We start from the raw sequence: 19810 nt of genomic DNA on the forward strand, positions 1-19810 counted from the left end.
CCACGTCGATATATGATTTAAATTAAGAAACATGATATTCCATCTAAAAAGAGAAGAAGAGGAAGAAGAAAAGGAAGCACAATATTTTCTTAATTATCCAACGTGTTTTTCTTATTTCTATTGTTTTTATTTCTTCCCCATCAACTGTTTTTTATCCTCTGGGCTTGTCAGTTGAAATCCGCAAGACAAGTATCTTAACCCTTACATGCTAAGGCAACAGACAAACTATATATATAGATATTCATAGATATGCATCTTCAACATGCATGCATTTTTGTGATATATATAAGCCATCGGTTAAGTGATTAATTAAGCAAGTTAATTAATGACCTATGCTCATTAATGATATTATGTTGTTGATCATTAACATTGTTGATGGAGCATGCACACACTTTCCTGCCACGTTGACTTCAGCGACACTGGATAATCCCTCATCTCTACGTACGTGACACTATACATTCTGCACATGTTTACCAAAAACATGTCTTAATTTGCCAAGACACAAGTAGGACTTGCAAAACTAGATCAGTTTACATGATGATTAGAAACTACGATACTTGAAAATCTAATGATGTTATGAAATCTGTTGCTTGATATTAGTTCTGCTGCATGTAGGGCCGTAAGATCTTCTCAAACCTTCTATTTTATCCCAACTTTGTTCCCAAATCAGAATCTAATCTTGTGTAAATTGGTATCTTTGTCAGATCGTCATAGCTTAACTACTCTTAGATCTCTTGAAATATTTGCATGCTGTAGATATTGGTTTTAGTATGGAATTTTGGAGTCTTAAGCTCCTTCATGCATCAAGGACTTGGTTAGTCATAGGTTGGGAAGTGGGGACTTGCAGAAATGTTAACAAGACCACTATTATTATTATTATAACAATAAGGCCTTAAAAGAATCGATCATCGTTAATTTTGAGCCTTTAATTTCAAAAAAAAAAAAAAAATTTAACACCCACCCGCCATCAACCACCATATTCGGTGTGGATCGTAGAGAAAGATTTAGATGAAGGAAGCTTTAACAAGATGACAGAAATGAACAGTTGTCATTGGAGATAAAAATATCGTGTGAAAAAAGGGTGAGATTCTTGATATTGCTTGCATTACAGAATCGGTGATTGATACTGTGCTCTTTTATATATATATTCTCAAGAACCAGGAAAGTTGTGGGACCTTTTCTACGTCAAAGCCTCCAAGACTTCCCTGTATATAAAGAGGGTTTAGTGACAAAGTTTTCATTCAACAATTCTATTCCTTTTCTGCTATTCGCTCCCTCTCTTTCTCCTTTTCCCTCTCAACTTCCACACCTAGCAGATTTCTTAATTTTAGAGTAGAGGCCTTGGCCCTTACTATCTCGTGCAAGAAAGCTTGTTAGGTGCAAGATATCGAATTATGGCCATAGAGATTGAGCAACCCTCTGTTGGACTCTCAAAAGTTGCAGTTTCCGAAACTCACGGAGAGGACTCCCCATACTTCGCAGGCTGGAAAGCATATAATGAAGACCCTTACGATGAATCATCTAATCCATCAGGAGTCATACAGATGGGACTGGCAGAAAATCAAGTGAGTCCCCGCAAGACAATATGTCATGCAAGGACTAAAGCTTTTATATTTTAAACCTTTCCAAGAGTTTCTCACTTAAGCTAATGCACTTTGTTGTTCTTCCTTGATCAGGTTTCGTTTGATTTGTTAGAAGAGTACTTGGAACAGCATTCAGAAGCATCTAGCTGGGGAAAAGGATCGCCAGGGTTTAGAGAAAATGCCTTGTTTCAAGATTACCATGGACTCGAATCTTTCCGACAGGTACTGCCTTCGTTTTTTTTTTTTTAAAAAAAAAAAAACCATGATAACTTGCAGCTTTGTATTCCAAAACAAACGTATAGTACGTAGAAAGAAAACCCTGACATGTCAATTGCATTTGTAAGCAGGCAATGGCAGGTTTCATGGAGCAAATCAGAGGTGGAAGAGCAAAATTTGACCCTGACAGGGTAGTCCTGACAGCAGGAGCAACTGCTGCTAACGAGTTGTTAACCTTCATTCTAGCCAATCCTGGTGATGCTTTGCTAGTTCCAACTCCATACTATCCAGGGTAAGAAGTGGTCCTCGATGAACTCTCTTGAAAGGACATCATTTCATGAGTATTAGTTTTTGATCTCCAATTGGTCTTGTTTCAGATTTGACAGAGATTTAAGGTGGAGGACTGGTGCAAAAATTGTACCGATACATTGTGATATCTCAAACAATTTCCAGGTCACTACTCAAGCCTTGGAAGCTGCATATGAGGGCGCAGTAGCCATGAACATCAACGTGAGAGGGGTACTTATAACCAATCCTTCAAATCCACTAGGAGTCACAATCCAGCGCTCTGTTCTGGAAGAGATTCTTGATTTTTCCACCCGCAAAAACATCCATCTTGTGTCCGACGAGATCTACTCAGGATCCACCTTCTCTTCATCTGAATTCATAAGCATTGCTGAGATCCTTGAAGCTCGTGGATATAAAGATTCAGAAAGAGTTCACATAGTTTACAGTCTTTCTAAAGATCTTGGTCTTCCAGGTTTTAGAGTTGGAACTATATACTCATATAATGACAAAGTTGTCACCACTGCGAGAAGGATGTCTAGCTTCACCTTGATTTCTTCTCAAACACAACATCTCCTGGCTTCCATGTTGTCTAACAAGAAGTTCACCGAGAATTACATCAAGGAAAATCGAGAGAGGCTAAGGAAGAGATATGAAATGATAATTCAAGGATTGAGAAGTGCCGGGATAGAGTGTTTGAAAGGTAATGCCGGACTGTTTTGCTGGATGAATTTAAGTCCATTGTTGGAGACACCAACAAGAGAAGGTGAAGTGGCTCTTTGGAAGTCTATCCTTCACGAAGTGAAGCTAAATATATCTCCAGGCTCTTCTTGCCATTGCTCTGAACCTGGATGGTTTAGGGTATGCTTCGCTAACATGAGCGAGGAGACACTTGAAGTCGCACTCAAGAGAATACATAATTTCATGGAACAAAGGAAAACAGCAAGCAGTTGAATTTCCTCTACAGCAGTACTAGTCTCCATTTTTTCCCAAAGGCTCCAGCCATTTTGATTCTTTTAGATGACAAAGACCTCTTTGCAGAGATGGGTTTGTCTCGTTCTAGTGCATGTCAGATTGAAAGCACACATTTATATAAATATTCTTGTTTTCCTGCTTTGCTAAGAAAGTTCTCTATAAACAAACTCCATTTGTATAATTGTGACACTACTTGAACAAGTTCTTTTTCTCAAGGAAGCAATGTATTTGATTTTGAGCTTTAATTAAATAACATATGTCATAATCATCATTATTTATTGCTCTATTGCTATTATAAAAGTGATTTGACTTGAGAATCTCCATAAGAAGGCAGACTCTAATGTCATTTGAACTATATATTCTTCCAAATAATATGCATTTTTTGTCAGAGAAAAAGAAAGAAAATTAAAAAAATTAATAAAAAGGGCCCATCGATCATATATATATATATATATATATATATATATATAATGATGAATCTTAAAGGGCATCCAGTTTTGAAATGGATTTTTTTTTTATTTTAAATACTATCTAAGTCACAAATTCATCACTAAATATAGATTTGTTTAATTGCATCCAACTCAAGAGCCTGGCCGAGGGAAGGGATTTTTTCTATTGATTTTTCTTGAGTTTGACGTACGTTTTGTATTGAAGACCTTGCCTTAATGAATTTGTTTAGCACTTAATCACTGTATTCGTGCTGGAGTATAATTTTAAATTAATTTTTAATATAAAAAAAATACAATTATCATCATTATTAATGTTTTTTCAGCATCATGAAATTTTCTAGTTGAGTATTGAAAAAAATAATGTTTTCACTTGTTAAAATGAATTGAAAAAACTATGAACTAGTAAATTGTAAAAAAATTGACTAATGCTGCTTAAAGACTAAACATGAAGTTAATCTTCATTGTAAAATGTAAAATATATATATAAATACAAATACTTTACTTCATGATGTATGGTACTTTTAAAAATCTATTTCTATTTAATTATATAAAAAATAAAATAGATATTCATAAAAAAAATAATGATTAAGATTTTAGTTGGAAAAAAAAAAAAACTTACTCAAAATTACCATCTCTTATTCATGTAATTTTTATTTTCCTAACAATAACATGTCATTTTATTAGTAGCATGATTAATTGAATAAAAGTTAGTGGTAATTAAAAAATATTCATCAAAACTCTAATGACTTGAATCCAAGAGCAATAAACTAATCTTTTTAATACAAAAAAAACCATTTTCTTGTTCAGACACCCAAACACACATGTTTTGACACATTCAAAAATATTTATTTATTGTGATTGTAAAATTAAGTTTTAATAAAAAGAAATGAAAATTATGAATTGATCATTTTCACACAGTTATATGAATAACTCTAAAAATAATAAATTTGAGAAATTTATATAAAAATTTTCAATAATAAATAACAAAATAGATATTATATTCTTATTGAATACTAACGAGGGGGTATTTTAAAAAATTCTACAAATCAAGTTAGTATATAATTAGTACAAAATAATTGTGAAAATTACCATGAAAGACTCAAATGTTCTTGAAAGTTATGGCATATGGGATCATTATTTAAGTATAATTTTAATAAATTGATTTAAAGATAACTTTATTCTAAAAAATGCAAGACATAACAAATATGTTAGGTGCATTTGGGTCTAAAAGAAGGGTCTATTTGTTTAGCCTAAACTAATAAGCCAAGGTGAGCATGGAGGACTCGAACCACACTCTGGAATTTCTATTTATCTTAAACATCACAAGTGTCATAATCCAAAATTTGAGCCCCAATTCCAAAACAAGTTCCATCAATCCAAAAAACAAATTAAAAAAATGTATTTTCGATGTATTTCAGTCATTCTCTCATTCATTTTGTAATTTTCAACTATTTTTTTAATTGTTGGTGTCTTTTTGAAAAAAAATAAATTTAAAAAGATAAGTTTTCAATGCACTCATGTTTATTTTGTAATTCTTGGTATCTTATCTAATTGACGTTGACATTGTTTTTCAAAAACAAATCAAAATCAAAAAAATCAAAAAGTCAAATTAGAAAGCAAAGTAGACAAGGGGTTAAAGTACAAAACAAGAAAATGAGAAACCAAAACATAATTAAATAACTTAGAACTAAGTAATATAGAGAAAATGACAGAAAGTTATACTATAGATAAAGAAAAAGGAGAAAAGAGGGATTATTCACCATTTCTTCCTCCACACTCTCTCAAAACCCTAACCAAAAGCCCTAAACACTATAGGAGAGAATCATCATAATTTTTTTGAGAGAAAAAAGAAAGAAAAAAATAGGACTATTCATCACCTTCATCCTCTACACTCTCCCAAAACCCTAACCAAAAACCCTAGCCATCATAGGAGAGAGCCATTATAAATTTGTTTTGAAAGAATATAAGTTGAAATTTAGAGAAATAAACCATAGAAGAAAACTATTCATCTTCTCCTACATTTCTTCTATAAAAAAAACCTTAGCCTCATCTTTCTCTCTTTAAAACCTAAATTTCTCTCTTTAATTTCTCTCACCTCCAACCTTCATTTCCGATGAGACCACCATCATTCTTTTTTTCTCAAAGCCTTCACAAACCTCTCTATCAATTGAATTCAACAACCTCTACATCGTCATCAACTAAGGAGAGAGAGAAAATAGCCTTTAAAACTTCTTTATTTAATTTCTCTCTCCTTTGACCTCTAAACAAGGTGAGACCATCACCATTCTTCTTCTCTTAATGAGATCTACACAACCATATAATTCATGTAACCTAATAACATTTTCATGGGCAAATCCAAAAGTTAGAAAACAAAGCAATTAAGAGAAAAAAAAAACTATCAGACCTTCAACGCTTTTGATCTCTCTATATTGATGGCGGTGGACCAAAAATAAGAGAAAGACCATGGAGCAATAAACCATAAAGATTCATGTTAGTGTTGAGTAATTGGTTGTAGAAAAAATATCCTTTGTAGAATAAGAGACTCTACAATACTTAAGTCAAATATATGAGAGAAAATATGTAGAGTAATTGGTTGTAAAATAAATATTGATTTAGAGAACTTTTTGTTTACCTGGTGACCTAAGGTATCTATAAATCTTGGTCATGTCGGCTTACCTCGAACATGAAGAGGGATGTTACGATTGATTGGTAGCAATTTTGGTTCCCAACATTTGGTAGTATCTAACACTATTATTAATTAAAAGGCTAGTGAGTGTTGGTTATATGTTGGTGAGAAATAGTCATTGTTCGAGAAAAAGACGTATGAGTTGCATAGAAAATGATTCATGTTTGAACTGTTGATGATTGGCTAAAAAATATGACGTAGGCATAAAATTTTGTATTTACAAAGAATTTGTTAGGAAGTATATCATTTAATCATGAAAAATATTATGTGCATGGACGACGTGTAATGTCACATTCTAATTGCTTGAAACTCAAAAAAGTACATTGAAATTTGTTGAAGTAATAATAATAATAATTTATAGGGTGTAGTCCATTTGGGTCGAGCCTAAATGACATTGGTGTTGTTGTTTAAGCCATGACCTAAAAGGTGACAAGGCCACAATTGTTGTTGTTTGGGCTTGTTGTCTTAACAACAAAAACATTTAAATTTTTTATGTTTAGGTATATAGCCCAAATAACAACAATTTTTTTTTGTAAAATTTATGTACTACCACTTATTAGCTAAACATACTAAAACATTTCGGGTGCATTGCACCTGCTTTACTATTCATATAAACAACAAAGCAGGTGCTCTCTTTTATTCATTTTTATTTTTTTTTCTTTTTAATTTCATCTTTATTTTTTTTAACAGTCATCCATGATACTTTTAGATCAGCCAAGATAATTGGATTACATTGGGTTAACTCTCGCAAGGTTTAATTTTAAATCTAGGTTAAATAAGAAGTTATGTTGAGAGGTTTTTTATTCTGTCAATTTCTTCATTTTCTTTCTCACTTTTGTCCTCAAAATATTTTTTATCGGTCGGCCAAGTTACTTTTGGACTAGCCAAGTCGACTGGGTCGCTTTTAAAATACTCTCATTTGGTTTAATTTTAAACCCAAGTTAAATAAGAAGTTGAGTCGGGATGTTTTTTTTATCATTTTCATTATCTTTTCTTAATTTTATCCTTGAATTTTTTTTACCAATCAACCGGGTTGTTTTTGGAATGACCAAGTCGACTTGTCATATTGAGCTCTTACATGATTTAACTTAAAATCCATGTTAGGAAAAGAGTAACGTCTAGAAGTCTAAAAGGTTGATCCATTATTCGGATTTTAATAGGAATGTTAAATAATTTTTTATAACCTTGATATTTTTTGTTAAATATTTTCTAAAAATATTTAATCCAACCCATAAAATAATACTAATATGGGCTAAAAAGGTGATTAAATTAAGTTTGGATGCAGTGAAACCAACGAGGCTCGATTTCAAATGAATTTTTTGTGCAAACGACATATAATCCATCTCTCTCTCTACCTAGTATTAGTATTGGGTGGCCCGTGTGCATCTAACCCATACTTGCACAGCCATTCCATGCATGCCAATTTTTTTTTTTTTAGTAATTTGATTTTACATTTTTTTATTATTTGATTTTGTGCCGAGACTACGAAAATTTATTTGATATTTTTTTTTTGTAGTTCATACAACCTTATGAAACAAAAATATTTATGATAATTCTTCATGTTTTAGACTAAATATATACTTCAAATTATATTATTCTTATTATTAGAAAATTATTGATTTGATTTATAAATTTTTATAAATCTTTCCCATTCAATTAATTTTTCCCTATTTCCTTAGGAATTAATATTTCTCTATGTCTGGATTTTGAAATAAAGCTTTTTCAAACATGATTACTTTCTCTCTCTTTTTTTTTTAAGAAAAAAAAAAGAAATATATCAATACATTTTATATGATTATTTTTATAAAAAAAAATTGCCCCAAATTTATGAAAAAAATTATTTATTTTTAAAAAATTAATTAATAATTGAAAGTAAGAAGGAATCATGGGTTAATGCCACATGAAAGATCTTTTGTACAAAACACAAGAGAATCTTTGGTGGGCTACATCCAATAGTTTCTGTTGTTATTTATTATTAGGCCCATTGGTTGAGTGCTCGGTTATTTGGCCATGTGGGTTAATTCCACTGTAAAGCTGAAGTGGCATTACGTGATTGGAGGGAAGCACGTCATACCATGGGCCAGAGAGGGAGTCGTTTTATTGCAACTGTAGCAGGCAAATTGGAGAAGAAACAAAGAGGGAGCGAAAATCGATAGGATGTTCGTTGGCGTGCGCTTCTCTGTTGGAGCCCGTGTCGCTGTGGCATTGGCTTCAGTATTAATCTTCCTCTCCCTCTTCGCTGACTGCGCCAACAACAACGATTCTCAGGTAATTTAATTAGCTGATTATCTCTCGATCCTTTGTTTATGGACCAATATCGATGGGGTTTTTTGTATTGATTTGATGTGTTTTTACAGGAGAAATGCAGTAGAACCTGTGTTGCCCAGAACTGTAATTGTAAGTAGCTTTACAAAAAAAAAAAAAACTATTGCTTCCCTATTGAATTAGAATAATTCTATTAATAATTTTGTTTTCTGAACAAAAGCGGTTGGAATTAGATACGGGAAGTATTGTGGAGTAGGGTGGACTGGGTGTCCTGGAGAGAAACCGTGTGATGATGTCGATGCCTGTTGTAAGATTCACGATGAGTGCGTCGAGAAGAAAGGTACCTTTAAATTTCTTTCCTTTTTTTTGTTTTTATAATTTGCTGTTTGCCTTTTGGAGGCCATTTTTGTTCTGGTAGATTAATAATTTAGTTACTAGTTAAAAAGTTAACAAGGCCTTGAATTCACAGGATTTTTGTTTTCGGTCCACATTCATATGATGATGGTTATATCCATCTAAAAATGGGCTTGGTTCCCTCCTTTACAATAGGACGAGAAAAAAAAATGAAGGGCTGAGGTTTATAGACCGCGCACGGTAGGTATACCAATGGAAAAGATCGTGAGGCGATTGGAATGGCACTCGAATCCTAGGTTTACCCATTCTGGTTCTTCTTTTCCTCATTTTAGAGTATTCTGAGAATTTAGAATAATCCCTTAACTAGAACAAGGTGAATTGACTTACCAGGAAACAGAAAATGAGAGGGGGCAAGAGGGTGAAGAAGAACTTGCGACATACGTGGTCTAATTTGGATTTTACTGGCTAAGCCACCAGCATATAAAGAAGGATTCCTATAGTGTGTTGACGAAAGAGATTATATTACTCCTGGAGGCTTAGCTTGGTTGTCAACTGCATTTCCTCCCACATCATTCAACATCTGAATCCTAGAGAGGCTAAAAGAAAAAAAGAAAAAATCTTGTGAATGCGCTAGAGGTATGGCCATGGGGGCCTTCTTCAGACCTGGTCGTGTGGGATTCAATTCTGGTGCTAAAAAACTAGCCCAAAGATACTGGGCTAGTTTATGACATGATGACTACCCATTATTATTGTGAAAAGAGTAAAAAATGATGCAATGTGCCCACGCTATAGTGAAATACTTTATCAGAGCGGAACAATGCATGCTTTTTTTAATGCCTCAACGTGAATCATGGTATTGGTAATGGTTTATCTTACAAATGCTGTTTTTTCAGGTTTGAATAATATCAAGTGCCACGAGAAGTTCAAATCTTGCATAAAGAAAGTCCATAAATCCGGAAAGGTTGGGTTTTCTCGGGATTGCACTTATGAAACAGCTGTTCCTACTATGGTGCAGGGAATGGATATGGCCATTTTACTTTCCCAGTTAGGCAGCTCAAAGATTGAACTATAAACTTTTCAAAAGTCGAAAAGAGCAATACCAAGCATTGTATTCTTTTTTTTTCTTTTTTCTTTTTTTCATTCAGCCAATTCGAGTCGTTAAGACTTCTTGAACGTGAAGTTTCCTTACCTGAATCCTGATCTTTAGCCAGGTCTTGGTCCTTCATCCTCCAATTTTCCTAGCGTGCCTCATTTTAGATATTATCATCTTAGGCTTTTATCATCTCCAGCAAATAGTCCCTAGATGAGATAGCAGGATCATCAACAAGGGGAAACCCGCAAGGCCAGAATGGAAAAAAAAATATCATATTGGGACACTCATTTGTATATCAGTAATGATTCCAGCCTCACGCTATATATTTTTTGGGAATTAGACTTCAATTCTTACATAACCTTTTCCTTAGGATGATCAATGCAAAGTAGTGTGCTGAAACTACCGAAATTGAGTGGTAGCAGGAGTGCAGGGCTTGCTAGGATTTGTCCTGTCAACTTTATGTTCTGCAGTTGAGCTTGATTTCTGGCACTGTTTATGCTACCTCTTATTTTCTTTCTGAAAATATTTATTGTCATTGTTTAACAGGACTTGTTGATGATTGAATGCATTCTTAAAAAGTATTGAGTCTAGCTAGGTGTCTCGTGCTGTGTCTTGACTACCATGTGATATAGCATGGTTAACCCGACAGTAACATCATTCACAAATTAAAGTAACAGTGCATGACTGAATCAGCAGGGCAAAGCAATTCAAAGTAGTCTACATTTTATATCCATATAGAGTTTAGGCTACTGCTAATTGTTAACACAGGCACGAAAGTAGATTCAAAAAGAGACTGGAAATGTAGAGAAGTATTTCATTTTTCTCCGCAGCAGTCCTGCTCGAGCTTTAAAACACATATCCAGGCAATGCAGCAAAAGGTTCAAAACCTAGCGATCTTGTAGTGAAGAAACGATGGAAATGCGAGGAAGAGATCTGAAGATGTATCGCATGAAGTTGAGAAAGCATATGTGAGCACACAGTAAAAGCTTGGAGTGGAGTGGCAGTCAAATGAAAATGGCACATCTTCCTGTAAGTTGTTTTAATGCAAGCCCCCTTTTCTTCTCTTTTCTTGACATAAAATGGGATAAATGCGCGCATTAATGAAAAAAAAAGGAGCAAAAAGTATTCTTAGACTACAAACGACAGCAAGAAACGCAAAGAGCAGGCTTAAAGTACATATGTGAAGGCGACCAATAGGCCTAACATTTCATCGTTCGATCAATAAAAATTTCCGTATTAAGCAAGTCTGGCTAGGGCATCTCCTTTTTTAGTTTTCTAACAACCATTTATTTTTTAAAAAATATTATTTTTAAAAATTAAATTAAATTAAATTATTTTTTATTTTAAATTAATTATTTTTTTCTTATTTATTTTCATGTTATAATATAAAAAATAATATATATTTTTAATATTTTTTAAATAAAATATATTTTAAAAAACAATCAACTACGTAGTACCAAAAATATATAAATGATTGACCTACAATTAAAGTGTTGTACAAACATTTCCTTACCAAGATGGAGTGACACGTTGCCAAGAAATGTAGATATATATGAACACATAAATTTTGATCAGCAAAATGGATTGTAAACATGAAGCTGAAATTCATAATTTTATTTTATAGAAAATAATATTAATACACTATTTTTTAAAGAGATTTACAAAATTTTAATTAGCAATCAAAAAACAAAATATAAAATATAAAAATACAAAGAAAATAATTATAAAATCCAAAACATTAATGCATAAAATCCAAAAAAACAAGGAAAATTACAAAATTAACCCAAACTAGGGCTTGAGGTGAAATTTTTTATATTTAAAGATCTGATAATTTGTGTAGTCCTATGAAGACTATTATAGAAAAACTAATATCCGAGAATTTATATAAAAATTTAAGTGTAATTCAACAGATTAGATCAAAAGTTATGTTATTTTTAGGATATTATTATGATTTGGAGTGACCAAATCTCTTTTTAAGTTTAAATTTGTCTCACTGATTCATAAATATATTTATTAGATCATTTATATAATTTATTTGTGATATATTTTTATTTAATTATAACAAATTTATATATAATTATTTAGAATTACCTATTATCTCAATTTCACTAGACAGTAGTGGATGACAAGAAAAATAAAAGGAAGACACCTACGAAGGAAGGAATGATAAGCATTTTGAAAAGAGAATGGATACTGCAGCGGACAACACAAGTATAGCAACTTTTTTTTTTTTGCTATTTAAATAGTTGTAGGGGCATAACAGAAGGAAGCTCTCATTGAAGCAAGGCACCAAACCTGCCGGTGCGATGAAGACGTGCTTTTTATTATTATTATTATCTGGGAGGCTGAGGTGGTTTATCAGGTGGCTGAGGTGGTTTTTTAAACCATGTTTATGCAAATATCATAGTAGTAGTAGTAATGGCTTGTTAGAATCACAGGAGGAATGACAACTGGTGCATTGAGCGCCAGTAGCAGAAACAACGTTGTTACAAATCTAGAAGCCTCCTCCTAGGCTATTAAAAACACATCAGCTGCACGAGGCTTGTAGCCTAGTGTTTTCGCATGTTTCTGCCTATGTATCCTCGATTCAAGGTTTAGCGTGCACGCCTGTCATTCTTGTGATGCTTTACTTATCTACTAGGCAAATTATTGGAAAATAATAACAGAGAAATGATAACCATCTACTGGTAGCTCAATAATAAAAATTTGAAATTAAAAAGTTTGTTTTTTCTGTAATCTCAGGTTTGAGCTTTATGGTTGTTCATATGATGGCCACTAAAAGCTTATATGGTCGTTAATTTTAGAGTCCGTGGGATTAGTCGAGGTACATGAAAGCTGGTCCAGACACCCATGTTAAACTAAAAAAATAAAATAAAAAAATAATAAAAATAATAATAATAAAAAACACATCTGCTGCATATATTTTCATATTTTTGGATGACTAAAGAGTTATATAATTATTAATTTTTAAATTTTTAAAATTAATTAAAATACATATAAGCTGATTCGAGCATCCATATTAATTTAAAAAAAAAATACATCAGCTGCTTTGATAAAAAAAAAAAAAAAACACATCAGCTGCAAAGAATAGTCCGAGAGCTCAAAGCCTTAAACATGGCTATTAGATGCATCTAGCAAGAGCTACACAAATCCAATGGCTCAAAACTGTAAAACCATGCTTGCATGTAAGACAAATGGTAAAACAACAAGCAAAAATGTTTTGTTTGGGACGATGATGCGAGACAAATCGATGAAAAATGCATTTTTAGCAAAAATACTGTGAAGTCAAACACTAATCAAGATATTATTTAATTATTTTTTATATCACACGGATTAATCAATTTGTTGTGATGCAGCGGGCTACGTTATAATTAATTATCAAGTGGAGGAAAAAGAATTTCAATGAACGATTTCCACGCGTCTTACCATGGCAGATTGTAGTTAGACCCGGTTTCTTAAACCGACTGGAAGAAAGACTTTTCGACACGGAAGAAAATTTCCGCGAAACTTCACTCTTGTAAAATTCTCTTTCTTCTTCTTTTTCTTCCTCTTCAGGATCTGCGTGGTAAATAAATAATTATTAATACAGAGTAGATCTTCTTATATCTCCAAAATCAAACCCTAAAGAAATCTTTCTAGATTGCTCTGTTTGGCGCTGATTGAATATTCTAGTAAGTATGCTTCATCGGAGTTTCAAGCCTGCCAAATGGTAAGTTTTTCTCCTCTTTATCTCAATTTCATTTCTTGAGATATTAATTGGGGTTTTGAATTGCTTATATATATATATATAATTGAATTCATGTTTTTGTGTTAATTTTTTTATTGTTGCTGTTGAATGAAATTAGATAATTTGGATAATTTACAGTCTTCCATGGTTTAATCTTGATGCAGCAAAACATCGTTGAAGTTAGCGTCTTCGCGAATAAAGCTGTTGAAGAATAAGAGAGAAGCACAGGTGAAGCATCTCAAGAGAGAATTGGCTCAATTGCTGGACGCTGGCCAAGAACGGACTGCCAGAATCCGGGTAAGCTACCTATCAGATGATTTTTATTTTATTTTTCTTTATATATTTATTTGTGGTTTCAATTCTTTTTCTTTGGTTTTGATTTTTTTTTCTCTTTTTTCCTTCATAGGTTGAACATGTGGTTAGGGAAGAGAAGACTATGGCAGCATATGAACTTATCGAGATATATTGCGAGCTTATTGTGGCGCGTTTGCCCATCATTGAGTCGCAGAAGTATGCAATCCTTTCCCAAATCCAGAATAATTTTTATTTTTATTTTTCTTAATTCTAATCCTATGTAATGAAGGATCCTGTGTGTTGATGCTATCATCCATCAAACTTTTTCTCTTGCTGGTTCGTAGATGAAATGCAGTCTTACATGTCTATTGACTATTTTGGGATCTTTTTTTAGAGATGGAATATGACCTCTTTTGTGGTGTGGCATATAAGGATTGTTTGATCTAGATTTCTCTTGCCCCTGCCATCATCATACGATACCTGCTCTTGATTCTTTCTTCATGGATGATACTTTTTTAATATTTTATTCATTCAGCCAGACTAAAATGTTGTACCGGTAAATCTTGTTGGCTTATTATGATGACTGCTTACGTTTGTTGATCAATTTTGTATCATTTCAGAAACTGTCCCATTGACTTGAAGGAAGCGGTCTCAAGTGTAATTTTTGCCTCTCCAAGATGTGCTGATGTACCAGAATTGATGGACATTCGGAAGCATTTAACAGCAAAATATGGGAAAGAATTTGTATCTGCAGCAGTTGAATTACGTCCAGACTGTGGTGTTAGCCGCCTAGTAAGTTTTTTTTTTGAAAAATTATTATTGTGTTGATAAGTGGAACTCTGCAGCTCAGTTTTGTTGTTAAACTTTTTTGGTGTTATATTTGTAGTTGGTGGAAAAATTATCTTCCAAATCACCTGATGGCCCTACCAAAATTAAAATTTTGACTGCAATCGCTGAGGAACACAATATCAAGTGGGATCCTATGTCATTTGAAGAGAAAGACACCAAACCTCCTGAGGACATGCTGGTAAGATAAAATGTTACAAGTTATTCAACTTTTTCTTGGTAATGCCTTTTGTGGTGCAAAATGGATGCACAGAAATTCAAAATCTATTTCCTCAATATTTGCATTAACTGTAAATATGTTTGAGCAGAAGGGACCCGCTACATTTGAGCAGGCTAGTAGAGTCCATGTGGAACCTACTAATGCCCAAGCCTCACCGAATAGGGTTGATCAGGGATCTCATAATTTCCATGATCCGTCGCAACACTATGTAAAGCATGATGTTCCTGCAAACTCTCATGGCCCCGATTTACAATCTTCACCTCATTCCTATCCAGATCATAGGCCTTCAGGTTTGTCAACTATTTGCCTGGCTTGTTTGTTGTTAGATGAAATATGTGTAAAGCTGTCCTTTGCCTTGTTTTTTGCTTGTTAACCCTTGTACACATGCAGGGAACCATAGTGAGGTCTTATCTGGTCCACAGAATTGGAATATGGAATTCAAGGATGCCACAGCTGCTGCACAGGCAGCTGCTGAATCTGCTGAACGAGCAAGCATGGCTGCCAGAGCTGCTGCAGAACTTTCAAGTCAAGAAAGGATAACCAGGCAGCATTTAGCAGAATCACGGAAGGCTTTTGCTTTTGAATCAAGAGATGTAGGACCTCAAAACTATACTGGCTCAAAGCTGCAAGGTGAAGATGTTGACAAAGATCAAATGAGTAACAACGTGTACCAAAGACATCCAGGGTTACATCGTGAGGAGAGAGAAGGCAATGAGCAAGATGACCTGGCTGGATTAACTAAAAGGTTTTACAATCTCAAGAGCCCTAATAAACCTAGTCAGTCAGCTTCCTCAAAGTCCAGTAATTCTTTTGTGGATGATTATCCATTAATTGATGATCTCCCAATGCCTGATAGGCTTTCTCAAAAGAGGTCTTCCGAATTGGGTGAATCTAGTGTAAAGCTAGAGTCTAGGGAATCTGAGGTAAGCTTTGTGAGTAAACTGGAAGATGGAATGACATCAGAGAATGTCAGTCACTTTGAGGAAGCAAGAATCAGAAAACAGTCTAGCAGTGTTTCCTCACATTCGCATTCACAAACTTTCAGTGATGATTACAATGTGTTTTCCAATACCAACCAGCAGAGAATGGGAGATGAGACTGATAAGGAGCAAAGAGATGCAAAAGGAGCAAATTCTTATGACAATGCCATGGTTTTTGATGATTCTTCTTCAGACAAGGAAATTAAGTTCGATGTGGAGGATGAACATAATGACCAAGTCTATGATTCGGATTTTTCATCAGAAGGTAGAAAGTCATCTTCTCATTTGTTAGCAAATGCAGATGCTTGGGGCCGTACGGAAAACATGGATGAGTTTCGAGGAAAGTCCAGTTCGCAGACACCGTTGACCTCGGCATTCTTTTCTCAAGATTTTACCACTGACCCTGTTCCTTCCCAACCACATGAGACACCGTTGACCTCGGCATTCTTTTCTCAAGATTTTACCACTGACCCTGTTCCTTCCCAACCACATGACTTGTTACCCATGACTTTTGATGATTCTGACAGCGTAAGTTCAGAGAGGGAAGTGGATCTGGATACCTATGAGGTGGTTGGTGGTTCAAGTACTGGCATTTTTGCTCATACAAAGAGTGTTAGCACCAGAAACTCTGACCCCATTCATAGCGGGAGTCCTCACTCAATAAGATTTTCACTTGCAGACAAGGAAAATTTGGGATCCAACCGTAAAACGCATTTACAGACAGCTTCACTTGATTCAGATGTCCAAGAAGTATTCTCTATGAAAAATCAGAGAACTGGAGTTGATGTTGAAATGGATAATAAGTTTGCTTATGGTAAATTGGACACGAGTCAATCTTCTCCCATACCTGTGAAATCTTGCACAAGTTCTAATGACTTGAAGGACAACCTGCAAACTTCAGGGCATCCAGTAGTGAAAAATGTTCAAAATTATGAATTACCAATCACCACAAAGAATGCTGATCCTATTGAAGAATCCAATTTGGAAACTGGTACAGAGTTGAACTTGGGAATATTGACAGGTGGCTTTCGAAACAAGGGTTATAGGCATCCGCCATACCACAGGAATGTATCAAATAATTCCTCATCATCTGAACAAGCAATAGATAATATTCATTCAAGGACTGGTCGGACCTCTTCTCCTGTCAAGGTTGATATTGGTTCTGGAGCTCGTGATCAGGAGACAAACAATCAGAGACTGCACCCAAAAGTAGATGTAAAAGCAAGCTCAAGAACCCCAGCTACATATTATGATGACGATTCTGATGAGGAAGTTCCACAACAACATTTTAGCAATAGTCCAAAGTCATATGGCCGAAAATCAGTTATTGAAGGGAATGATAGGTCAAGCACAAAGACATCAGATAATCGTGATTCTGAGTTTTCTAAGCCGAATCCATCTAGCAAAACTCATTTAAGCACTAGGTTTTCTCGACGAACAAAGGCATCTCCTTCTGATAAAGATTATTCTTCGAAGCCTCCAGTGCTTTCCAAGTCTCCAGTGAGTGCAGACTCTTTTGTGGAAAGAACACCATCCTCAAGTAGCTCCTACACTGCTGACGCTGAATCAATCCCCCAGAGCAGAAGCTCGGGTTACCAGGGAAGTTCTGAGCAATGTAGGTCAACAGAAGAAGCAGCTTCTAAGCGAATTCAGCAGTCCAAGAGGTTCTCATATGAAGAATCATCCCCAAGGAGTTCAGATGCTATTTCTAGTCAGCAAAAACCACCATCTCAGTCAAAGAGTTCAGATTACTGGGCAAGTTCTAGGCAGCCACCTAGATCAGCAGAACAAGCAGCTTCTAAGCAAATTTCAGAATCCAAGAGGTCTTCGCGTGAGGAAACTCTTAAGTCATCAGCTCGGGAACAGCCATTTAGTTCTCCTCCTAAGCCAGTCGCAACAGACAGTGCTCAAAGTTCAAAGACTTCCAGTACCCATGGTGAGACGCCATCCAGGGAGAATTCCATTAATAAACCCAGCCATGTTCACCCAAAACTTCCTGACTATGACACCTTTGCAGCGCATCTACTGTCTCTCCGCCAGAATCAGCAATAATTTATTTTAAGAAGATGAGCGGCTTTACAATTATTATGGTTTGTTATTCTTTTAGATTCTGCATCATGAAAAGGACTGGAATGAGGTTGTTTACAGGGATTACAGATTCTTTTAGTTACATACATACTCTCCTCTGCTGTTATTCTTTAGGATTTAATATATTTTTTCCCATGCTTCTCAGCACTCGTGTTGTATCATATATTTCAGATTATTGTCAAAAAAACGAGGAAACATGCACTCGTAAGTTGCTGTAATATGAAAAATGTTGGATTTATTTCTTTAATTTGGATGGAAATATGATAAACTGTTTTGAGATTTGATTTAAGAGTTGTTGGGGTAGTTTTGTTGCTTGTGTCCAGCTGTTCATTGATGTGGCATTGCAGAATGGGTACATAATCTGCAGTCTGCCCAGTACGGATGAGAGGGAATTCCAGAATGATGAATCCTGCAATTGCAAAGCTTTCAATGGTCAAAGCAGTCATAGTGGTAATACCTTGGAGCCGTGACGCAAGGTACTGCCTGGTTTCCTGCTGAACGTTCATTTTTGGTAGCTCGATTCAGTTAGGCGTTGCTAACTAGTAAGCATAGATTTTGCCTTGGATTCTTTTACTTGCTTGACATTTGTAGCGTAGGTCCTGCTTTGTTACACCTTTATTTACAATTTCTTGCGTGAATGTAACCCTCTGCATTATCGATAGTGTTCTTATCTTTGACGTTTTCCTTTGTTTTAGATAAAGGTGCTTCACTTCTAATTCTTGTTATGGCATGGCATGTCTGGTTTGATGTAATTAACAGCATGTAATGTAATGTTTCATTACATTCCTTTTCCTACGTTTGGTTGTATAGCTTTCAAAATTCATTACACAATGAATGATTATGACTATAATCACTCATTACCTTACAATCATTACATGAAAGAAAAAAAAGATGCTATGTGAAGAGCAATCATGCAAGACCTAATTGCAAAAAGTTGGATAATTTCGAGTCTCTCTCTCTTTCTCGATCTCTCTCTCGTCCTCCCTAAAGAAAAGATTCTAGCTATCGGTGATGATTTTCTCACTAAAGAACTGATAACAACCTTCTCATTTTCTATCTCTTTATTCATTTTCATTGTAAAAATACATGCACAGTTCCTTATGGTTCAAGATCTAACTTTGGTTTTTGTTTGTCTTTTTCCACCAGCGCTCTGGTTTTCTCTTATTTCAATAAAGGTATGACAATTACACTTGATATTCTTTAACAATCATGAAAAGATAAGATCTCCCGTCAATAGAGCCTTGCAGGGAGGCTTATTACTCCATTGGTTTATAGTGACTGGACACCTTTCTATCCAGGTGAGAAGCAACGAGAGTCCAAGTTTAGGACACCGTAGATAGGGATGATGAGAAAGTTCAATTCAATGTCTAAACAAAGACTAGTAATGACTTGAAAGATCATATTTCATTGTTCTTGTTAGTTATTTTGCTTAATATGTTTTCCTTTGAAAGATCAAGGAATCAAGATATTCCTTGATCGATGGTTGATTTCAAGTTTCCTTACTATCTTCTTTTGTTTAGAATAAATGAAGAAATTCTTACATGCCTTTTATGTTTAAATTGATTGATAAATCGATGATGGATGACATGGAAAATCAAGCATTATTTTCCTCGTATATCAAACATGTTCCTCTTTCTAACATGTCAGCCAACTAAAAAATTTCAAATGAATTGTTGCCTGGATTAGGCATGACGCTTAGAATTATAAGAACTATTGTATTGAGTCTCTAATAATTAATCAATTAATACC

At 34.5% G+C, this 19810-nt stretch overlaps 3 protein-coding genes across 4 annotated transcripts; all 3 read left to right on the forward strand.

The window, feature by feature from the left end:
- Window positions 1-963: 963 nt before the first annotated feature.
- On the forward strand, window positions 964-3282 carry LOC7497612 (1-aminocyclopropane-1-carboxylate synthase 7). Its single transcript, XM_002308253.3, has 4 exons — window positions 964-1565; window positions 1677-1805; window positions 1931-2091; window positions 2177-3282. Exons 1-4 carry the CDS (start codon window positions 1395-1397, stop codon window positions 3036-3038), a joined length of 1323 nt encoding a protein of 440 aa, XP_002308289.1. The 5' UTR covers window positions 964-1394; the 3' UTR covers window positions 3039-3282.
- Window positions 3283-8294: 5012 nt separating this feature from the next.
- Window positions 8295-10007, forward strand: LOC7497613 (probable phospholipase A2 homolog 1). The gene is made up of 4 exons (XM_024603128.2): window positions 8295-8462; window positions 8552-8591; window positions 8680-8799; window positions 9707-10007. Exons 1-4 carry the CDS (start codon window positions 8352-8354, stop codon window positions 9883-9885), a joined length of 450 nt encoding a protein of 149 aa, XP_024458896.1. The 5' UTR covers window positions 8295-8351; the 3' UTR covers window positions 9886-10007.
- A 3315-nt stretch (window positions 10008-13322) lies between these two features.
- On the forward strand, window positions 13323-18343 carry LOC7497614 (uncharacterized). 2 transcript variants are annotated; one of them, XM_052453727.1, is made up of 8 exons: window positions 13323-13615; window positions 13798-13930; window positions 14040-14143; window positions 14548-14719; window positions 14814-14954; window positions 15082-15283; window positions 15384-16341; window positions 16411-18343. In XM_052453727.1, exons 1-8 carry the CDS (start codon window positions 13584-13586, stop codon window positions 18023-18025), a joined length of 3357 nt encoding a protein of 1118 aa, XP_052309687.1. In that variant the 5' UTR covers window positions 13323-13583; the 3' UTR covers window positions 18026-18343. The 2 variants fall into 2 exon arrangements, with proteins under 2 accessions (XP_052309687.1, XP_002308291.4); XM_002308255.4 differs by having other exon boundaries at window positions 13324-13615; window positions 15384-18343.
- Window positions 18344-19810: the final 1467 nt, after the last annotated feature.

This window comes from Populus trichocarpa, chromosome 6, assembly GCF_000002775.5.
Source record: "Populus trichocarpa isolate Nisqually-1 chromosome 6, P.trichocarpa_v4.1, whole genome shotgun sequence".
In the NCBI taxonomy this organism is placed as follows: Eukaryota; Viridiplantae; Streptophyta; class Magnoliopsida; order Malpighiales; family Salicaceae; genus Populus; species Populus trichocarpa.